General features: G+C 40.8%; 1 protein-coding gene across 3 annotated transcripts in view; it reads right to left on the bottom strand.

Annotated features, from left to right (window-relative positions):
• Positions 1–3,601: 3,601 nt before the first annotated feature.
• Positions 3,602–23,391, bottom strand: part of SLAIN1 (SLAIN motif family member 1) — a 50,786-nt gene continuing 30,996 nt past the window's right edge. For 2 of the 3 annotated variants that reach the window (XM_061367715.1, XM_061367717.1), the window contains 5 exons: positions 22,980–23,129; positions 20,462–20,800; positions 9,804–9,968; positions 8,139–8,433; positions 3,602–4,663 (listed from right to left, as the gene is read on the bottom strand). In XM_061367715.1, coding sequence (XP_061223699.1) covers positions 4,588–4,663; positions 8,139–8,433; positions 9,804–9,968; positions 20,462–20,800; positions 22,980–23,129 — 1,025 coding nt within the window. In that variant the 3' untranslated portion in view covers positions 3,602–4,587. The remainder of the gene's footprint in view (positions 4,664–8,138; positions 8,434–9,803; positions 9,969–20,461; positions 20,801–22,979; positions 23,130–23,391) is intronic. The other variant, XM_061367718.1, reaches the window with a different exon arrangement.

Genomic DNA, 23,391 nt, shown 5'->3' on the forward strand with positions numbered 1-23,391 from the left:
AAGACTTGGGTGGTTCGGTCAGAGCCTTTGCCAGTGAAGACTGAGGCAAAGAAGCCATAAAGAACCTCAGCCTTCTCCAAATCCAGTATAGCCAGTTCTCTTGATAGCTTCTGGAAAGAGCCTGCATTGTCCCTACTCTGCATTTTATTCACTATGTATCTACAGAATCCCTTCCTGTTATCTTTCAGATCCCTAGCCAAGTTTCTTACTGGGCCTTAGCTTTCCTAACCTGGTCCCTAGTTTCCCGGACAACATCCCTGTATTCTTCCCAGGCCACTTGTCCTTGCTTCCACCTTTTATAAGCATCTTTTTTCCCTCAAAGTTCCCTCACCAGCTCCTTATCCATCCAAGGAGGTCTCCTGGCCCTCCTGCTGCACTTCCTTCTAATTGGAATGCAACACTCCTGAGCTTGTAGCAGGTGATCCTTGAATATCAACCAACACTCTTGGGCCCCCCTGCCCTCTAGGGCTATTTCCCATGGAACCTTACTAAGCAGGTTCCTGAAGTGGCCAAAGTCTGCTCTTCTGAATCCAGGGCAGTGAGCTTGCTGCACGCTTTTCTCACTGTCCTGAGGATCAAGAACTCAACCAACTCATGATCACTACAACCAAAGCTTCCCTAGAGCGTCACATTTCCAACCAGCCCTTCCCTGTTGGTGAGCACAAGGTCAAGCATGGCAGCTCTCCTTGTTGGCTCCTCTGTTACTTTCAGAAGGAAGTTGTCTTCCACACAATCAAGGAACCTCCTGGATTGCTTGTGCCGGGCTGTACCGTCATTCCAACAGATGTCAGGGTGGCTGAAGTCCCCCATGAGGACAAGGGCCTGCAAGCATGAGGCTGTTCCTCTCTGTCTATAGAGCACTTCATCCATAGAGTCCTCTTGATCAGGTGGTCTGTAACAGATCCCCACAGTAATGTCCCCCATCGCTGTTCTCCCTTTAACCCTGACTCACAAACTCTGTTTACTGTTCACCTGTCCCCAGACAGAGTTCCATACTCTCCAGCCTATCACTGACATAAATAGCAACTCCCCCTCCCCATCTGCCAGGCCTGTCTTTCTTAAAGAGCCTGTAACCTTGCATTCCAACACTCCAGTCATAGGAGCCATCCCACCATGTTTCTGTGATACCTATTATATCATACCCCCGTAAACATGCACACATCTCTTAATTCCTCATTTGTTCCCCATACTACAGGTGTTTGTATAGAAGCAAATGAGACGAGCTCCAAATAAAGCCTGCTCATTGGCTGGAGCAGCTGAAATATCTCTACATCGCTCCAAGCATTTATTATCTCATAATAATCTCATAAGATATAATAATCTTACTTATTATAATTTTAGTTTGAATAGATCTCTTGATGAAGACACTACAAGTTCAAAGATGACGTCAGGTGAGGAGGTAATGGACGAATGCACTAGTTGAGGGATGAGAAAGGAAAATTATTAAGGAAATTTATTATGCATGCAGGCCTTTAACCTACCCAGAGTATCAGACTCTAGAAAAGGCAAAGACATTTATGGGGCTGATTGGAAAAGTAGAGGTTTTATCCCCAGTGACTAAAAAGGAGGGGGGGAAACCTTAGAGAAAAAGGTTGAGAGTCATGACTCTCCCATGAGCTCAAGAGCTGAGACCAACTACAGTTTCAACAGAAGGAGGCAGGCGATTTTGTGGGTGCAGCAACAAGGAGACAGGAATGGCATTTGCAATCATGGACCAATAGAGAACCACCAAAGAGGGAGTAAAGACAGAGCTCTCAAATGTTCCCTTACACTTAGATACTAAGTTTTGGTTGTGAAAAGTAAGTTTGAGTCTTTACTTTTAGAAATAACCGAGTGGCCTTGCTGTTTGCAATTGCCCTGGAGGAGATTCTGTCTCTCACAAAATTAAGCATGACAGAGGTGGTTTTATGTTGCATATTTCACATGGTTTGCTCCCAGTTACACTTCAGTGAAGTACGTGACACTGTGCAATAGTACCTGGTTACTTGATGCTAATCTCAGAGGAGACAGCCGGCTCCGCCACCAAAAGGCAAACAGCAGAAGTACCACAGCCTGTGCTTGAAACCAGTGTGACTCTCAAGATTCTTTTGAGGGTACAACAGATCAGGCTGCTCATACCTTGCATTTCCTCCTGAAGTCTGATGGTATCCAGTGTGACAGATACTTGACAAAAACACTTAGAACAGCAAAGTTATAAGGTTACCAAATCCTGACATGATGTATTTCAAGGGAACAGGATAACTAAAACAGGAAAAACAATGGCATCTTAACTCAAATAGCTCATTATATCCAAAATGCTCGACCCTCCAGCTCACACCACATGTTGTACTGTGAAATTTAAAAGTGTAAATCACAAATAGTTGGGCACCTTCCTTTTACATGTTGGCATCATATATAAACAACACTGGAAGAAAACATATACACTGAGTTCAAACCAAGAGCCTGGAAAATATAAGAGCTTTAACTACCAAAAAGAAAACATTTTCAAAGTATATGCTGCCCTCCTGTGTACAATCCAGTATTACCTCTTAACAGTTGCAACCTAGTAAAATTGGGAGTACTGTAGGGTCGTGATGTCCCAGATAATGGAGGAAAATGGGTAAAATCTTGGTGCTAGGGAACAGAGTGAAAAGACAGCTCTGACCAGGGCTAGCACAGTCAGCAACGACCAAAAGCTAATCATTGCCACTAGTTTCTAACCATTTTTCATGAAATAGATAGCGCTAGTTCCCTAGCACCACAAGCCATGACAGTTTATTAATCTGGGAGGTTCTACAGCCCTCATGTCACCGGCAAATATCAAAGCACCCTCCCAAGCTGGCTCTGCATCCCTGCCACAATCAGTCCAAAAGCAAGATAAATAAGCAAGACAACAGTTTGTCCACAAACGACCCATTGCTTTAACCAGCAGTAATTTCTTCCAATGAAAGCTTCTTATGAACTAAGTTTGCGACACTCCTGTTGGAATACTTACCTGTGTAGAGATAATTTCATCATTGGAATATTTATTGATACCCTCTTCAACAGTTCTGCCTTTTTTTTTTTTTTTGATAACACGGATTTTAACTGGATTTTAAGAACTAACGTGAAAAATCATTCATCTCTGGTAAACAATATCATGTTGTGCAGGGATACTACTGCACTACTATACAATCACTTCTCAGTGTAATGAAGGTTTTACTCACCACTAAATGCTTCTCTTTTTTCCTTTTAGCTTGCTCATTTAAGAAAAGCAGGTCCTTGAGCAAATTCAGAGCAAAACTGAGAGGAATTCAGAGTCACAGTGAAAAACCCACTTGGTACATGATCTGTTTCCCACTGTAAGTAAGTCATACTTGCACTTGCAGAATCTGAACACTGAACTGAAAAAAATTCTTAAGATCATAGCAAGATTGACTAAAAAATAATACATATGTCTTCGATGCATACTATGGCTTTATAATACAATTAAAATGACCCAGAAATTTTCAGCTGAACTTAGTTACTATTTGCAAAAATCCACCATAACCTTTATAAATACTAAGCAATAAAAACTCTGGGAGCTAAGGAGATGTCAGTTGCTAAATTTTGACAATGTTTACACTGCACACTCAAGAGCTGATTTATTGCTGAAATAGATTCTTTATTTCTGAAACATTCCAAAACAGCCGTATACACAGTTGTAATCAAATATTAAGTCATATGCCATTATAAGAAAGCATTGATTAGTGCAATTGGATTTTGTAAAAGGTCTATCAAAAAATTTATTTGCATTAAAACTCATTTTCCATAAGCAACTGTTAATAAAATGTTACAATTTCATTCTTTTGTAATAAAGTACTGAAAATCAACTGTAGTTTTAGAGACCACTTTGTAAGTGCAATGTGACTTTTGCTGCCGTTTTAAACACAAAACACTATGACAATTGAACAAATGGTGAAAGACCAACAAAACCATGCTGACCCAGCTGGATGGCAATTTTCAGTGAATGCTACTTTTTTTTGTGCTTCTGCAACACAAATACACTGCTTTGTATTGCCAATGATACCACTTTGAAAGATATGCTCCTAGTACTAAAAAAGTACGTTACCCCAAAAATATTATTTATGGCACGAAAAAGTTAAATTATCTCTCTGTTGTTCAAGGTTCAGGCAAGTTTAAATGAACTTAAGTAAACAAAATAAAATGTACTGGAAACACTAGAAAAAAATTCAAGCACATACATAAGTCCCCCCAAATTCAAAATAAAACACATGAGGACTTTACACTAAATAAATTAACTTAGAATTTCAGGATGGCAAAGCTGCCCAAAAGCATTGTCTCCTAGTTCTTTCCAAGGAAATATTCTGGAACTTTCTTCAGTTCCAAATGCCAACACTGTCATTGTCAGTCTGGCAACAACGCAGCTGTTCAGGTAACTGATTAAGTGCAATATTTAGTACTCGATAAGATGTTCATTTTTAAAAAATGACATTGCATTATGGATGGTTACATATTAAAATCCCAGGGGAAATAATACTGTATGACCCTTCTTTCCCAAACCATTGTTACCCAGCCAGCTGGGTAATGAAATCCATGTTATTTTCCACTGTTGATGGGTCTCCTTCATCAGTAGCAGCCATCTCTCCAGTTCCCATCTCGCATCGTGCTGAGTGATGAAAGTGGTTTTGGAGGTTGAAGAAAACTGTATTAACCAAATGACAGAAAAAGGCGAAGTCATATTTCATGTGAAAGATCAAGGTAAGAAACATCATTTACTTCTCCAGTGACACTGGTTTTATGGCTTACTTAAAGACATCGCTCTGGTTCATTTCTGGCTTCACACTAATGTAAATATAGGGATCTACAGTGAAATTAAGGCCACTTCCAATGAGATCCCATTACTGTTCCTGGTCTTAACAGACTAAAAGCTCTGTAAAAATGAATTTGGTGAATAACTGTCATGATGAAGAGAACCTTCTAAATGGGAAGATTTGTGTTTTCAGGGCTAAAGATGATAAAACCCTATTTTTGTCACTATCACCAGCAAAGATCTAACAGGAAGATCTTTGCATTCGAAGAACTCTACCAAATCTTGCTCCAGACCTTTTTATCCAAGACCCATGACAATGTGTTTCTACCCCACAGCTGAAGTCTGAGAGCTGCTATTCCCAGCACCACCACTCCAAGTTGGAACTCGCCATGCTCCAGGCCCCCTCCTCACACCCAAGCTGCCTCTCTCACTAATCAATGAGTGCTTATTCTTATTATAAAATGTTTCCTGACCACATTCCAAACTCTCCAGGTAACTATGGTGGTAGCTGTATCTTTTAAATCTTTCAAGTAAGATTCAGAAAAGGAAAACCAACCATCTGAGTCTATGTGACTGCCAACACACTGCTGATGAAGAAGGTTAACTCTAATTCACTGCAAACTTATTTTTATTTCACCAGAATTTGCTGAAAATAAAGCACCCCAATTTCATGAAATTGTTTCTTATAAAGCCAGGTCTCAAGCCTTGTTCTCACATTTTTTCTGTGAGAGGGCCAAAGTAAAGAATAATTAACTACTCTAAAAATAACTAAGAATATCGCCGTATATCCCCGGCAGTGAATAGGAACATGTGCCAGCATTGAAAACCATCTCAAACACACACAGGCTTGTCAGTATAATGTGCTGTGGTTTGTGCAGGTTTGGAGGGTCTGCAGTCCCTTTCTACTTTTCCATCACCAGCTGGATCGCAGTGACAGGCTCCATCACAAGGCAGCAGGAACAAGCAAGCCTTCCACCTTGGCTCAAGAGCTGAGCTTACACTGCTACCATGCCTGTGCCTGGTACCTGGGTTGATCTAGACTCTGAGCTAACTGACTGACTTCCTGGCTGTAGGTGCAACCTGCCTCATCACTGTAGACCCATCTGGAGATTGGGACTGTTGGCTGACCCTGGTCACCATCAATAATTCTCTTGGTTGGTTGCTGTAAAGCAGCCTAGCTATCCTGCTCGTCTCCCAGTACACCTTGCCATGCTGCCTCATGTAAGGATAGAAAATGGAGGACTCAAAGGCAGGGGTCTGCAAGAAGCCCAAGGCATAGCACTGGAGAGGGCTGACGGATTGTCTGAATCCATTCAATAGGAACAAAAAAAAAAGTGCTGCCTCACTTGTAAGGCCAAGAAAAGATGGACTGTATGGTTAAAACTTTTTTATGCTGCATGTGGATGCATGAATCTCAAACAGCAAGGAGAAAACTGTCTAGTATTTAACCTAGTTGTTATCTTGTCTGTTATAATTTATTCTACAAATTATCTAAAGCACTCCCTTATCCTGTGTTTCATCCTATGCAGTAAATACTGAAGTTCCCTAATGCAGGTCCTACATAAAGTGTCTAACAACCTATTTTAAATAGCTAAAATACCAATAATTTGGCTACCTAACAGCCTGGCCATAGGTAGCCTCAGATCTGAATGTGTACTTATCCCTGAACATCTGATGTATTTAAAAAATAAAAGACCTGTTCTACTTTTAATCAAGTAATGAACAGAAACAGTTTAATTTTTCAGTCTAGACTCTTGACTGATAACGTGAAATACCATTCCTTGGAATGATCACGGTGACAAAAATCAACAGAGAGAAAATCTGCCTCTGATGGCTGAACTGCTTCCAAGAAAATTCCACATGAACTGAAACTGCCCTTCTTTTTCACATGCATAAATAAAACGAATCCAGGGTCTTAAAGAGCTCCAATCTGTCTGTGCTTTTAGAGATGTATAAACTTGTCATTCCTACAGTGCAAAGACCATCCATCATCAATGATCACTGGTCTGGCTCTGTGGCAACACAGGATCCCGCTAAGGTACATTTGAAGGTAAGAGGACAGGAGCCCTGACTTTCTGGACTATAGATAGCTTTGCTACTGATTTGAACCAGATTCTAATAAAACCAGCATTGAGAGTGAGGTGTCTCACCCTCCCACTGAAATCTCAACTTTGTTTTTCTTTAATACTGTATGTTGGATGCAAAGTTACAAAATAGCAAGGGACTGGTCTTCATGGCCCGGGAAGTTATCTTTCTCACATGTTGCTATGAAAGATTTAAGAGCTCTGCAGAACACTATGAAGTGGGGGAAAGTTAAAAAAAAAAAAAAAAAAAGGTAAGAAAACCATCTACTATAAAGAGCTCTAACAGAGAGAGCTCCAGCAGAGAGCAAAGGAGGTTATAATAGAAATCTCACGGTACAGGCTTCATCAAAGAAGAAACCTAATGGCTCTTTATGAAAGCTTCACCACAGTTGGTCAAAATCTGTTGTCAGTCACATCAGTGTAATTCCCAAGTAACTCAACCAACATGAGAATGTGAGCAATTGAAGTTACTCTGGAATTAGCTAGTATCTAGTGAGTGGTATAAAAATGGTGAGATATAAACAGCGACAGTTCATCAAACAGAAAAACAGGTGGTTGTACAGCAGGCCCTCACACAAGGAGGGATGCATGTGATGGGGAGAAGTAGTTGGAAGAGTTGATGCAAATTGATAGGCATTTCCCTTTGAGAAACTTCATTACCTATTAATTACAGAACATATAGCTAAGAGCGTTTACTCAAGCTGTATGTTCTGTTATCTTTACTCAAGCTTATTTTAATACTCACCCTAAAAAAATAAAATCATTTTGAAACTACATTCTCCTGGAAAAAATGCAAAAATACACTCACCTAACAGCATAGCTCATTGCTAAGTATGTGATATTCCAGGATTTGCCTATTGTCTCCCAGCTGGAGTTGAAGAGACGCTAGTTCAACCCAAGACTGCACTATCCAAGACAGTTTCTTCCTCACAATGCCGTAATGTCACAAGCTGCATTTCTGCAGTCTACTGCCATTCACAACAACAGGGATGCATTTACTTTTATTTCTTATTGACAGGTGGCAAACCATTTTTACCTGTATGTGATTACATCCTATCAATTATCACAGTTTACTAGGAACTACCAGTAAAACCTGTTCACTATTTCTGGAAAGAAATCTTCACCCATTCAGTGACTCAGCACTGGGAGCTAGAAAATCTTCTGGTTTATAGCCCAAAAAGCCAAAAACCAACAAACCCCAGCCAACCAAACAAACAAAAAAACCCAAATACAATCTAAGCCAAAGCCATCTACGTATGGAAGGAGGCCTGTTTAACTCTTACCTTCGAACTGGCTGTGCAATTTTACTTCTGGGGATGCCACTCCCATTGATGGCCAGTGATGGTCTTGGAAGAGCACTGCGCCCTGCAATCCCTTGACTGGCAGTCTTGTTTGGCATTGGGATTCCAGTGTTAGAATATAACTGCAAGTTATTGGACACTGGAATGCTGCTGCTACTACTGCTACTACCTTGTACGGTTGGGCTTACGTATGCAGTAGCTTTGAGAGGCTGTCTGGCAGACACTGGAAAATGTCCCACACTGTGAACTCTGTGTTGAAGCTGTCCTGGTGATGGAACTGTAAAGAGTGGTAGAAAAGGAAGCAGCAAGGTCAATATGCAACAGATGATGCTAGGTAGTATTACTAATTTCTGGAGAGGTATGAATAAGGATAAATCATTATATGTACCATTATCTATCACATCATTATCAATTTACTTACTAATTAGAAACTGCTGAAAATTCCCTTGTATTCAATACTGTGTCTAGTAACACTGCAGTGAACTAAAATACCCTGTTCCATCCCCGTCCTGAACAAAATTCTCACCCCACCCTTCTTTTTCCCCTCAGAAAAGTTTTATTAGCCATTACAAGGACACTAATTCCACCTTTACAAATAGAGGTTTAAGTAGGAGAAATTGTTGAATATATAAATTAATTAGTTAGACCATTTAGATTTTTGTAAGTTGGACAACCATAACCATATCTTGTTTAAGGAACATTGCATAAAGCATTATAAAACATCACAGAAGTCTCAGCTTTATGTATAAAAACAACCAAAAGGCTATAAAAAGATCTTGAATATAACAGCATATTCCAAGGCAAATGTTATGTAAACTACCATTTTAAATCAATGCTACGGGCTCCAGAAGCTTTATACACAGATTTTCTACACAATCCTGCCCTCTGGTGTACAACCAGACATGCATCTGTTTCAGAGGCCACATATCAAACGTAAAGTGTCAAAAGCCTGAAGCATATAAAACTAACACAGCACATACAGGCCAATCAATCCTTTATCAACTCTCAGCAAATTATTTAAAGACACATTCTACATTAATAATTTTAACATCCACTAGATCAATACTCTCTTTATTTCCCCCATCAAGAAGTCACCTAAACTGAACATATTACAGAGTAATTTTAATTCCCCCACTCAAAAAGTATATTACACTTGAGGACATAATCCTCTGTTTATCACACTTGCTCAGAAGTGGCTTAACTTCAGCAGGAGAGAGGTCATGTATTCTAAGACGGTATTTGCACAGTGTACTGTAAACCCAGCATTGTACAAATTACCAAGAAAAGCCATTTTCAAGTCTAGTATCAAAACTAAAAATATAAGTTTATAGGAATTAATTGCATTACAGTGCTTCTGCACTACTACTACTACTTACTGGTATTATAATTTTAGTTTTATAGTTGGCACAAAAGGAATGGGAAAAGAATAAAAAAGGAGGTGATGAAACTCCCAATACTGCATAGCAAGACTGGCAGAATTAGCTTTGCAAAACAGAAACTTTGAAAATCCTGAGCTATATTAAAATCTGGTGCAAAAGGAACACAATCTAATTTTAACTTTTCATAAAGCAGAGGATCAGTGATTGGGACACATATTTTACCACTCTGTCAATTCCTTGCGTGCAGCTAAAGAACAAAGGTACTTACTACATGATTGCAACCTTGAAATTCCATTACTCGCTCCATGCAAATTGGAGTCAAAGCTCTGACTGTTCCTCACAGTGACTGGAGAACTAGCAAAGCCAGCACTGCTGCTAACAGTGGGGGTACTTGGCATCCGAGCAAGGTTAGGCATGCTTCTTCGAAGTTTATCTGAAGCAAAAGAAGACAGTGTTCATGGTCATGTCAGAATTTCCAACAAACAAAAGCAGCCTCTGAATAATTTCTGTAGAAAATAAAAATTCAAACAAATTAATTCAACAAAAAGAAAATTTTTGCTCTGCAGAAAGAATATGTTATTGACAGCCTACTAACTGAACCCTACTGGCTACTGTAACAGCAAGATTATTCACAAATAATTTTAAAGACATCAATATACAGTACATTTTTGGAATCACAAGGATTTAAACACTGAAGTGGCATAATAGGAAGAGTTTCACATAAACGTGTAAAGTAGGTCAGATGAATCATGCCCTGAACGTGCCTGTTTCTTTGCAGTGAATAGAAAGTAAGGCTGCAGTGAAAGTCAGATGTATCTACACTGCGGACATATGTCTAAAGACGAGTGAGATGAGTCCATCCAAAGTGACTGAAGTCTTGCTTTCAGATGCCAATGAGATGCTAAAAAACTCCACTCAGTACCTAACCTTATTAGCATGTTAAGTTTCTGTAGATGGCCATGCACAAAACCTGCTGAGTCTTGATGCTTTTCAGTTGATTTGAGTCCCGGGTTGACATCAGGATTTCCACATTTGGTGGTTCTTCCTCCTACCCCAACTTGTGGTGCCTGATTTGGTGGGCTTTTTCACAACACGCCTGTAAGGGTCTTCCACAAGAAGAAAGCTGCAAATGCCTCAAATGCTTCTGGGTCAGGTTCAACAGCTAAAGAAAGTGCCTAAGAAATCAGAAGATGTCTGCAGCTTCACTCATGCTAGCTGATTTGGAGAGAGAAGCCAAAACTAGGTGTGATACATTAAGAAGACTTCCCAAACACAACAGCATTAGATAATTCAAGATGAAGCTCTTTTGGTCTCTTCTTCCACAGGGCCAAAGGATGACTATTCTGTATAACCAGAGGAGACTGGTGGGGGCAGAAGGGCACACACTGAATGACCTGGTCTGAATTACCTCGTGTGACGTAACAGACTTCAGTAAATCACCACTGTGGGTAAATAATAGGTGATTTGTTAAACTGCAATTGACACTACAACTAATGCTGGCCTCTTTCTTGGCCAGCCTCACGAGCACCAGTGCTGTGCCCCTCAGAGGTGGCATATGCTTCTTATGGTATCATGGTCAGCGTGGAGGCCACCAGCTCCTGCCCATGCCATAGGTTCAGATGTCTGCTTCCAGTTCTTCCACTACAACAGAAAGCAGGGGCATGCTTGTCTTAAAACAGGCAGCTATGATGGCTCTTCTCCAGTGGCAAGCAGGGCATTTCAAGATTGATGGTTTGGATATTTGCACAGGAAAGACACATCACATGTCTTGGAACTGCTGTTCTGGGCTGACCTTGTAGCTCACACAGAGCAAGTTGAGTCCACAGAAATAACAAACTTGACTTATGAATCTCTGTTTATCAGTCCACATAAATATATAACCTATTTAGCACCAGCATGAGCTCCTCTAATCCTTAAAGCTGCTAACAACTGATGACTAATAAGAATTGACAGTATAGATCTAGCTATACAAGGTATTAATAGCCACTAACAGTAACTTTAATATACATGATGCCTATGTAACTCCAGCAGTCACAGCAAGGGTACAACTCCAGCTGTTTTTTATGACTGGTCTTCATGATAAGAATGGTACAAAATCCTGCAAATAGTCAAAACATCCTTGTACTTCAAAGGTCCAGCATTTCTAATATCCATGTCCCAGGTCCCAATTACTAGTGCCTGTCTGCCTTAGACACTGTACCATGCACACTAGTCCTGTGATGGTTAAGACCTTCTTCTCTTCCACCTCACCCAAGGTTGACTTTCAGTTACCACAGGCAGTCAAACATAGAAAAACATTGTTGTCTAGGAAGTAGTTTAAATATTCCCATGAATTAAATACACTACATTTTCATATTTTTTAAATCAAACAGTAGGTATGGGAGGTGAGATAGGGCAAGGTTCAATGCAGGAAAGGGAAATTCAAGGTTTTAGTTCCTGGAAACTAGAATGCAACCAAATCCTAATAAAGTACCAGCTTAAGGATAATCCCTCATCAAAGAGTTAGAGCTGTTGTGCTTCAGTCACTTATCACTAAGAACAGCAGGCTGAAATGGTCAGTGGTACAGCAATAAACATTAGCAAAGGAATTACCACTGTGGTTCAGTCAGGTGGTGAGTATTAATCTCACTCATATAATAATAATGAAAGAGTTATCAGGCGTCCAAAACTGTCCTGGGGATGAAAATAATGGCATCATACAGCTACTATATAACTCTACTGAAATAATCATGATTTTGCAAACTGGAAAGGAACTGTCTTCCTATGACGCAATCCTTGGCCCAAAGTGGCAGAAAATTCATGAATATGGGATGTCCATAGCTACTGTTAATACTAGCCTAGCCTACTCTTTAAAATCCTAGGTCCTAAAATCGTAGGTCAACATTACAGCACTTGGCAGAAAAGGGCGGAGCAGCAGGATGGTGGTAGGGAAGATGGTACTGCATAAAATAGTTTTTCTAATACTATTAATGTATCATGTCATATAAGCAGAATTCCTTAGACTCTACATGCTTTTCCAGTCAGGAACTGTATCAGCCAACACATGCATGATCTGCGCCTTGAACTGTCCAGTGGCTGCAGCTACAATAGCAGTAAGAATAGGTACAGAAGTAGCTTGGATTTCCTCCATATCATGGACATCCACATCCTTTGCTTCCTGTTCATTAGTCCCTTCTCTTTGCAGCAGTCTGCTCTGCTGCTGATTCATTCAGTCCTCAGGCAGCAGGTTCCTGCTGCACCTGCAAGTTCTCATCCATCAAGCATCTGTGTTTACTTCTTTGATGGGTCCTTGTGTCTGCTGAGATAAATGGCCCTGAAAAGCAATGAAAATAGCAGGTCAGTTCTGTGTTTGGGGAAAACCCAGAAATGTTTGTCTTGATGACATTCTGCAGCTTTCATCTCCTTGGATGATGCATCCTCTTTTATCTTTCTTGAAGTCTCTGTCACCTGTTCCCCTCTGAAGAACAGTGAAAAGACTCTTACAGACATTTTGTTTGTAAATGGAATGCTGGCTCTTGTGAGCTTGAGCAGAAGGTGCAAGTTGAGATTTTAACATTATTTCAGGCTGCCAAGACATGACTAGAAACAAACTTGCTGGAAATACATGAGAAGAAAGTGTTTTTCCAAGCTGCTAGTAGCAAACCTTCCCTTCCTAGAGCATTCTGTTCTCCTACGACTGATAAGAAAATTAACAGAGGAGTGAAAGAATAGAGGTGTATTCTCATGTAAGAAGTAATCTGCCCAAATTGGCCTGTTTATGATGAATGCTGAAATTTGCTACAGTTTCTGCTACCTCTTCTGCACTAATCTGGTTCAGTGGCAAGCCTAAAACTATCAGTTGTTTACAGTTTGTTCTGTTGGAAAGATGTCGATACTAACACCAGCAAGGAACTCCAAAGGCCCTGTACCTTCTACAGCATCCTCAGTTACCGTGACCCACTACCGAGTCTCAATGATAATCTAGACCAAAGTAAGTATGATGTTTAAGTAGGATGCAGCCATATAAAACATCACAGATAATCTTCGCCTTCCCCAGGCTTCTTTGAGATGTAACAGCATGACCTACAGACACTGTAATACTGAGGTATTTTAAAGTTTGAAGATAATGCAAATTCACACAAGGGAGTTAATCAGGAACTGTTTATTACCACCTTCTCAGAATAGTTCATGCATAAACACACATGCTTCATGAGTGCTGGTGGCATACATTGCCCCTTTTTCACATATCTGCAGCAGCATGATACACCAAAATTCATCCACAGCGTGTTTACGCTTTCTCCCCTGTGTGGCATCCATGCTGAATTGTCTGTTGACTACAGAACAGGAAAAACAGGGAACTGTGAAATACAGGATCTTCTGCCCTCTCCTGAAACAGTGCATCCAACAGCACAGATCATATCCACGACTGGTGAGAAACAGGTCAAAAAGCAAACAGAAGTGTCCTTTATTTTGTCATGCATTCCACAAAATTACAGGAAAGACAGCAGTTTGCCTCTTACTCAGATGCTTCAGTTCTGATTTTTTCCAGCAAGTTCTTCCCCCAGTGCTGTTTCTTCTCTGAAGTCAGTGCGGGATCCGTGGCCCAGCTTCTTTCTGGCAGGCCACCAGAACAGGCATCACCTGCTTCTCTCTTCTGGTCCCAGCACTGCTGGTGGCTGCCCCCATTTCACTGCTTCTATTTTTTTCCTTCTCTGACCTACTACTATCACTGGCCAAAGATTAATGTCCATGTAGCACACAAATGGACTTCACACTCAGAGGAAAGCTGCCCCCGAAAAGGTACTCTTTTGGTGGGCTGCCAGGCTGGGATTCTGTAGCAGTTCTTCACAGCTAACATCTCTCTGCCAAAACACCTCATTCAGTGAGGCTCTCCTTGCAAGGAGGGCTTAAGTTGATGCTACAGCCAAGTGTCTTCAGACCCATTTAATCACTCATTGTTATTCTCCGCAAGTGTTGTCAATGTTTTATTTGCACAAAAGGACTCACAAGCCTTGCCAAAAGTGCACGATCATTAAGGAATGTGATACAATGAAGCATAATTATTAGTGTCTCAGAAACCTGTAACATCATATAAGCTATGTTAGCAGTTCATTACACATAATTAAATCCTTCACACAAGCCCTACAAACTCAACTCTGCCGTATCCATACCATATGCACAAATAAGTTAGGAAAAAAATCTGTGCTTTTCTATTTTAAATATTATTTTATATTATGTAGCTATTCAGAGTTTGTTCTGAAATCCTTAACAAACTTTTAGACTCAATTACAACTTCACCTTAAGGGATTAATTTCTTTTCCTCATTGTTGAAGACCTGAGTTGAGTATCTGCATTACATTCATTATGTTTATAACATTTATGACATCCCAAATACACCACAGTCTTGTTAAAAATAGTTACAGATACTTACAGCAAATTAAAGATTTTTCCATTATTCTTCCATGACTTCTCCCCACTGATTACTATTCTCAATACAACTTCAAAGGTGACAAAGTAAGATTTTTTTTTTCTCCTTTAATAAAATCTGCAACAACTTCCTATAGTGAATTCCATTCCTCACTGAACAAGAGGGGTTCTGAGCAGAAAACTACTCTGTAAATCGGTAAGAACAGACCTTTACCCAAACACACAAATCAATGTTAGTCTATACTGAACTGGTATCTAAACACCAGACTACTGCCCTTGAAATGCTCCTGTTTTATTTCTGCTGGAGTTTGCTTAAAAAACCACTCAAACAAACAAAACTAAGCAGCTTTCCAGATGATGCAAGGGTGTTGGAACAGCCAATGACATTCATAATATTTTCCCTGAGAAAAGTTATCCTGCAAAAGCATATGCAATAAAGTAACTCAAAAATAGTGATTTCTGGAAAATAAAAGCAAAATTTTCCAAGTGAACTGTATCTGTGGCCTGTTTATGAGAATATCAACCAAGCTAAAAACTTTAAAATCAACATGAAAAGATAATGTCAAATATACATTCAAATTAACCAAATAGCATGCACTGCTACTCAGCAAAGGATGTATTTTTCACCTGCCCCTTCTTACCGCATTATCATAAACTCCTGCTTTAGCTGAAATAGTTTATCCAAAATACGTATTTTCGAATATTCAGGTATTATTAAAATGGACACCTTAAATTGCACATGAAATAAAGGGTACCTAGGATAAAGTTTATGAGGAAGCTTATCTCAAGATCTGGTAAGTGGGTCTGAATACAAGAAGATCAATCCCATTTTCAGTATCCTGTCTACCCTGCATTTTGACTCTATGGATGATTTCACAGCATGGTAGTTCTGTTACTTCTGGTTTCAGAAAATCAGAAGAAATAAAGGGCATAAATATCTACTCAAAAACAGTAAAGTGAACAAACAGAAATAAAAAATGCTTTAAAAAAAGTTTAAATGAATGAGATCACTTCTGTGTCACAGTAAAAAATAAGAAGTGTACATTTTTGGAGAACATAAAGCAAGAAACAGATTGGTTTTATAACATTTGGTGGTATTTCTTATATGAAAATGACTAAATATAAGTATTCTTGATTATTAATAGAGTTAGCAACATTTTAAGTTGTTAACCATGAACTTTTTCAAATCGGAGGAAGGGCAGAGAGGTATAAATGTAAATCTTTCCATTGCCAAAATACTGAAAGATTTGTAAAATTATAAAACACACTAAGAACCTGAACATGCACAAGTCCATGGGACCTGATGAAGTCCATCTGCGGGTCTTGAAGGAAATGGCGAAAGAAGTTACTAAGTCACTGTCCATCACACTTGAAAGATCATGGCAGCCAGGTGAAGTTCCCGACGAATGGAAAAAGGGAAATATAACCCCCTCCATTTTCAAGAAGGGGAAAGTGGATGATCCAGGGAATTACAAACCAGTCAGTCTCACCTCTGTGCCTGGCAAAATCTTGGAGCAGATTCTCCTGGAAGGCATGCTAAGGCACATGAAAAACAACAAGGTGCTTGGTGACAGCCAGCATGGCTTCACTAAGGGGAAATCCTGCCTGACCAATTTGCTGGCCTTCTATGATGGGGCTACAGAACTGATGGACAGCGGTAGAGCAGTTGATGTCATCTACCTGGACTTGTGTGAAGCGTTCAACACTGTCCCACAGGACATCCTTGTCTCTAAATTGGGGAGACATCAATTTGATAGGTGGACCACTTGGTGGATAGGGAACTGGCTGGATGGCTGCACACAAAGAGTTGTGGTCAATGGCTCAATGTCCAGCTGGAGATCAGTAACGAGTGGTGCCCCTCAGGGATCGGTGTTGGGACTGGTCTTGTTCAACATCTTTGTCGCTGACATGAACAGTGGGATTGAGTGTGCCCTCAGCAAGTTTGCCAATGACACCAAGCTGTGTGGTTTGGTTGATACGCTGGAGGGAAGGAATGCCATCCAGAGGGACCTTGACACGCTTGTGAACTGGGCTGATGCCAACCTCATGAAGTTTAACCATGCCAAGTGCAAGGTCCTACACCTGGGTCAGAGCAATGCCAGGCACAGGTACAGGCTGGGCAGAGAAGAGATTCAGAGCAGCCCTGCGGAGAAGGACTTGGGGGTGCTGGTCGATGAGAAAATGAACATGAGCCAGCTTCAGTGTGCGCTTGCAGTCCACAAAGCCAACCGTATCCTGGGCTGCATCAAAAGGAGTGTGACCAGGAGGTCGAAGGAGGTGATCCTGCCCCTCTACTCTGGTCTCGTGAGACCTCACCTGCAGTGTTGTGTGCAGTTCTGGTGTCCTCAACATAAGAAGGACATGGAACTGTTGGAACAAGTCCAGAGGAGGCCCACGAGAATGATCAGGGGACTGGAGCACCTCCCATATGAAGACAGCCTGAGAAAGTTGAGGCTGTTCAGCCTGGAGAAGAGAAGGCTGTGTGGAGACCTCATAGCAGCCTTCCGGTATCTGAAGGGGGCCTACAACGATGCTGGGGAGGGACTCTTCATTAGGGACTGCAGTGACAGGACAAGGTGTAATGGGTTAAAACTTAAACAGGGGAAGTTTAGATTGGATATAAGGAAGAAGTTCTTTACTATGAGGGTGGTGAGGCAGTGGAATGGGTTGCGAGGGAAGTTGTGAATGCTCGATCCCTGGCAGTGTTCAAGACGAGGTTGGACAGAGCCTTGGGTGATATGGTTTTGTGTGAGGTGTCCCATGCCCACAGCAGGGGGGTGGAACTTGATGATCTTAAGGTCCTTTCCAACCCTAACTATCCTGTGATTCTACAGACTAAATGGACTCTCGTTAGCCAACTGCAACAGATACCCAAAAGCTATTTACCTCCTGTATCTCTTGGATCTTAAGTGACCTATTTCTGACCCACTAACCAATTACAAAATCTCTGAAAACCAGAATGCCTTAAAATGATCACAGATGAAATTTTTCTGAGGTTACTCAGTGTTACAAACAATTCAGCTGATTTAGCCTGATTTAGGGAGAGGGTGTAATTAAATAAGGAGTGGGGCAGGCTGCGGGGGTGGGGAGGCAAAGCTTTTCTTAGTGTATTCTTGCTAGAACTGGAAATAAAACTTCTTAGAAAGCTGAGCTAACCTACATATTACAGGTCATGCTGCAAAAATGTTAAGAGGGAACAACAGGTACACCTACAGCATATGCTACAAGTGGCCCCAAATTCACCTTAAACACATCTTCACATATTTCACATCTTAACATATTTACAGTTGCACATATCTCCCATTTTATGACAGCATTTACCAGGAGCTTTTCAGCTCCTGAACAAAGGCAAGCCGCTGGGGACTGACAATCCATCTTGTGGGAACATGTCTTGGGTTCAGCAGTAGCAGTCATTTTTTTCCTCCTTCTTAGTAGCTGGTGCAGTGCTGTGTTTTGACTTTCAGCCTGGGAACTGAGCTGATAACGCTCAAAATGTTTGGTCTGGCCAAGGACTTTTCTGAGTCTCATGCTCTGCCAGGGAGGAGGGAAGCCGGGAGGAAGCAGAGACAGGACACCTGACCCAAACTGACCAAAGAGGTATTCCATACCACAGCACATCATGCCCAGGATACAACAGAGCATTACCTGGAAGGGCTAGGACTGTGGGGTAGGACTACGTATTGGTCGGTGCTTGGCTGGGGGCAGGGGGAGAGAGTTATCAGTCGGCGGGGGGTGAGGTGTTGTATTCTCTTCCCTTGTTACTTCCTTTATCATTACTATTATTGGTGGTAGCAGTAGTGATTTGTGTTATACCTTAGTTACTAAACTGTTCTTATCTCAACCATGGGAGTTGTATTCTTTTCAATTCTCCTCTCCGTCCCCCTGGGAGTAGAGGGAAGGAAAGAAGAGGGGGAGTAAGTGAACAAGCTGCCTGACTGGTTTTAAACCATGACAGAACACCAAACAGATTATCTAACACATCAAAGTTCTTGAGAAAAAAGGTAACCAGGTGATAAAATTGGTGGCCTTTTAGATTTATACGCTTTCTAGTTAAACTAGTAGTCTAGTGTTTTTAGTGCCCTGTAAGTACTTTCTGAGATGTTTCCATGTCAGAATCCAATGCTTAAGGTCCACTGATATGGAACATCGAAAAAAAATTGAAAAAGTGTCTGGGGACCATACAGAAAGATCATAGCACCAGACCCTGTCCTTATTCCTGAATCAAAAATGCTCCATAACCTTTCTACCTCCCCAACGTTTCTGCAAGCCCATCAGCGTTGTCCCATTCTTGTACCTCACCAGCAAGAAAAATAACATTAATATGGCACATATGCTGTACCAACAAACTTCCATGCTGCTCTACCCTATTAGCGTCATCCTTCTTTTTTACAATGAGGGTGGTAGAATACTGGCACAGGTTGCCCAGGGAGGTGGTGGATGCACCATCCCTGGAGACATTCAGGGCCAGGCTGAATGTGGTTCTAGGCAACCTGATTTAGTTGAAGATGTCCCTGCTCATTGCAGGGGGGTTGGACTAGATGACCTTTGAAGGTCCCTTCCAACCCAAACCATTCTATGATTCTCTGATTCACATACTGCAACTTATCAACTATATGGGTCTTACTTTGAATGCAAGCGCTTTTGGCACCAACCTGTCCTGACATATTTGTCAGGAAAGCAACATGGATACCTGTAGTGCTCTATAAATAGCAACTTTGTGGGGTTTTTTGCACAAAAGATTTATTTTCTGTCCCTACGATAAGCTGTAACCTGTAATGTTACAAACAATACCCTGACAGAAAACTGACTGTTTTGAATTAGCTTGGGGAAAGTAAGACAGAGCAGAAGGAAGAAAACAGTGATCACAATAAGGAATGAAAGGAAGGTAACAGCAACAACGGAGCAAACTTAAGCACCAAGAGACAAATTGTCCAGAGACTTTGGAATAAGTATCAAATGCAGTGCAAAAGCAGCAATGGCTCAGGATAGTTTGAGACTGACATTATCTCCCACTACTTTTTTACTACCAGACCTGGAACAGGAGCATGGTGTTGGCTCCTGCTGTAAGCACTCATTGTGGATTCACTGTATTAACAGCAAAGTCAACAATAAGAAAGAGAATGAAAATCTGAAAACCCTATTTTGTATTTTACTATATTCACAATGGACATACACAGGCCATGTTCAAAAGCCCAATCAGTTCTTCTAACTGCCTATTAACCTGCTAAAGGATGCTCTTTCTTTTTTGTTTGTTCTTCACTTGTGGTCACCCTTGTATCACTTTAAAACAGACTAAAGCAACAACTTTTATGATCAGGTCACAGATTACATTTTGCAGCAAATGACTTAATAACATACCTCAATCTTTTGCACAGGCTTAAACTACTTGTCACAATTCAGGGGCTGATCTAGCTGTCAAACACCAAACACAATTCACTCTGTTGACACAACTTATCTTTGAAATGACACTGTCACTTTGCACAGAGAAAAGACCACTTCTCAGAAAAGCATGCAACCCACCTCCATTAATCTTATTTGGTTGCTGCTCTGGAGTTTGGGCTTGAGGAGAGTAGTAGGGCTGCTGATAAGTATTTGAAGGAAAGTGTGGGGAGGTAGGGCTCCTCCTGCAGTCCCGGATACTGGAGAAAGTCTGTGAGTGGGGAATCCCTCTCTGGAAGGGGGAGCAGCGAGTCAGCCGTGGCTGGGGAGGCGGGAGGTGGTCAAACTCTTCCTCGTCCTCAAGACTGTAGCGATCATACTCCTGGTCAGCGCACGTCCCTTTCTTTCCTGCATGCAGACTGACGTTGGAACTGTGCCTTGACACAGATGCTGAAGTTGAAGCATAATCTTGCCTAAGGCCTGCAAATTCCAAGAAGAGGATAATTCAACTTCTGCTAAGTAACTCATAACATGCACTTCGATCTTGAAAACTAGGCAGAAGAGTAGACATAATTTTACATCAAGAATTGGATTTACTGTGTCACCAGGCTGAAGATTTGAGGTACGATTCATCTCATCTAACTTTCAGTGTCTACCTTTCAGGCATCTAATTCTGAATTATTTCCCTCAAGATTCCTTTTTTAAAAAAATAATAAAAGAATACAGGCACCTCCAAAATGTAATACCTCTGAGATGTCTTAGATGCCTCTCTCAACGCAAGAGGAATTGCCTTCAGAATGCATTTACTCCTCTGCCAACAGAAAGACTACATGAGTATTGTTTTTAATTAGAGGTATTAACAGTCAGTCTATTAGGTTTCCAAGTTATTGCTATTAAATTTTTATATTCATGCAGTGAAAATCCTGAAAATGACATTTCCTAAACTTATAACCTATGTAAGGATTCTGGCTCTCCAGCCTCCCTGAACCAGAATTATTTCCTGCTAGCAAGACAAGGCTTCGTGGTAACCTGGTTGACTTTTAGACAGGTATGCACCACCACCCCTCCCACCTCTCCTTCTCAGAACACCAGGTTTTGAAAACCATCCCACTATTAGCACTGCCCTAGAAAAGCATGTCAGCTCCAGGTGAAGCAAGAGGGAAACATCCACATCCCTTGTACAACCCCCACAGCAGCCAGAGAAAAAGGGGATGCACATCACATTTCCAGGAGCTGAGTATCTCTGGCAACAGCTGCAGATAACAGCCTCGCTAGATTTACAAAAAGCCCTCATCTTTGACAGATGTCTTTGCCTCATAATGGAAACTTCTTAATATGCTTCCTCCCATGGGAGTTTCTATCCATGGCATTGAGGAGAGTGTGCCTGTGTACATGTATAGTACTACCACTTTCCACAGGATTAAGTGGACAACAACTGTCATGTGCTCAAACACTCCATACTAGCTGCTACAAGGATGAGATACAACCATTACACTTGACAGAGACGGGAAGAACACATTGTATTTCCTTCCAGTTTACCAATGACCTGATTCCTCAAAGAGAAGTCTTTTTTACACTTCACTCTGAAGGAGATGAGCGCAGCTGGCATTTAACCCATGCAGTCCTTTGTATTTTTGACAGTCACCATTTTACTTTTTTTAAATTATTACAACTTCAACATAATATCATAAATTTTCCCAGCTGTAACCACACACATTTGCCAGCTAAGAGAGAATTCAGCTATCTTGGAAAGCCTCACACTTGCTAATTTCTCTGCTGAACATAATGAGTGCCACCAGATGCTCAGCAAGTTCAAGTGCTCACAAGTGATCACTCCAACTTGTTCAGTCTGTTTTGCTGCAGCTAGACCACAGCTCTACTTTTTAATTCACATTTTACTTTTATTCTATTTAATCACTTATTACTTCGCATTTTCCTTCAGTCATCTCTGAATTTCTCTTTTTTTTCACCTCATCATGTCCTCCTTGATGTCTTACTCAGCATTCATAGGAAGTGAGAAAGATACTGCACTTACTGTCTGAGTGACTTCTAAGTCAAATGCCCTTTATTTATGAATAAAGACATTTTCCAAAAATTACTGTCAAGCCAAACTAAAATCTATGTCAAACAAGCTTCTGGGCTCAGTTTTGTGCATAGTAACTAGTCTTAAACTGAAATGCTAAATTTAAATGCCCCAATTCAGGATTTAAAAGGGAATAAATTTAAAAATTCATCTGACATGAAAAGCAAAGTAGAGGAAAAGAAATCCACGAGAGCTGTTTATTATTACCTTTCTCATAAAACGTGTGAGAAAAATGTTTTAGCATCTTCCCTTCCCAGAAATAAAATTATTTTAATTAATGTGGTAAGACATTGTAAATCTTTTAAATCTAAATGTACTCAACAGATATGGAGCTACACCACTTGGGATTCCATAAAACATAAGCACATAAGCATCAAGTGTTGGAAGATCCAGTACTATTAACCTGAACCCAACAATGTGCATACCTTGTCTATGCAGGTGAAGAGTTTTTCCACCTGCCACTCCAGAGGTAAAACCATTTAAGAAAGATCCACCTGACTGAGACCAGACTTAAGCAGTTTTGACTGTTATGGGAAATCTTTAAACTGTTTTGGAAAATTAACAAAAGGCACCTACTCTCCTCCTGTAGACGAGCCATGATCTGAACATCGGTGAGGTCCTGCAGCTTGTATCCCATGGAGATGGAATCATCCTCCAGCTCTGAGGTGCTCAGCTCACTGTCTATTGACGACTGTGGGCTCAAAGGCGAACTCCTAGAAAGGTAACCTATGTAAGAAAGCACATCCTTTAGTTTGTGACTGCATCTGTCCATCTTTCATTCGCTGCTATCTGCCCTTTATGTTACAGTACCTTAAAATATTTTCTGCATAGCAGATAAAAAACTTTCAGAAGTGTAGTGCAATCCACTAAGTTAGCAAAAGTGTTTTGATTCTTGTGAGACATAGTAAGTGTAGTAATGGATCATGAATTCCTCTGCTTTTTTCCAAAATACCACTACATAGCCCAGCAATTAATAATTTACCCAGTA

This window comes from Neopsephotus bourkii, unplaced genomic scaffold (assembly GCF_033783945.1).
Source record: "Neopsephotus bourkii isolate Nb327-2 ecotype Australia unplaced genomic scaffold, CSIRO-AGI_Nbou_v1 NB_1394, whole genome shotgun sequence".
Lineage (NCBI taxonomy): Eukaryota > Metazoa > Chordata > Aves > Psittaciformes > Psittacidae > Neopsephotus > Neopsephotus bourkii.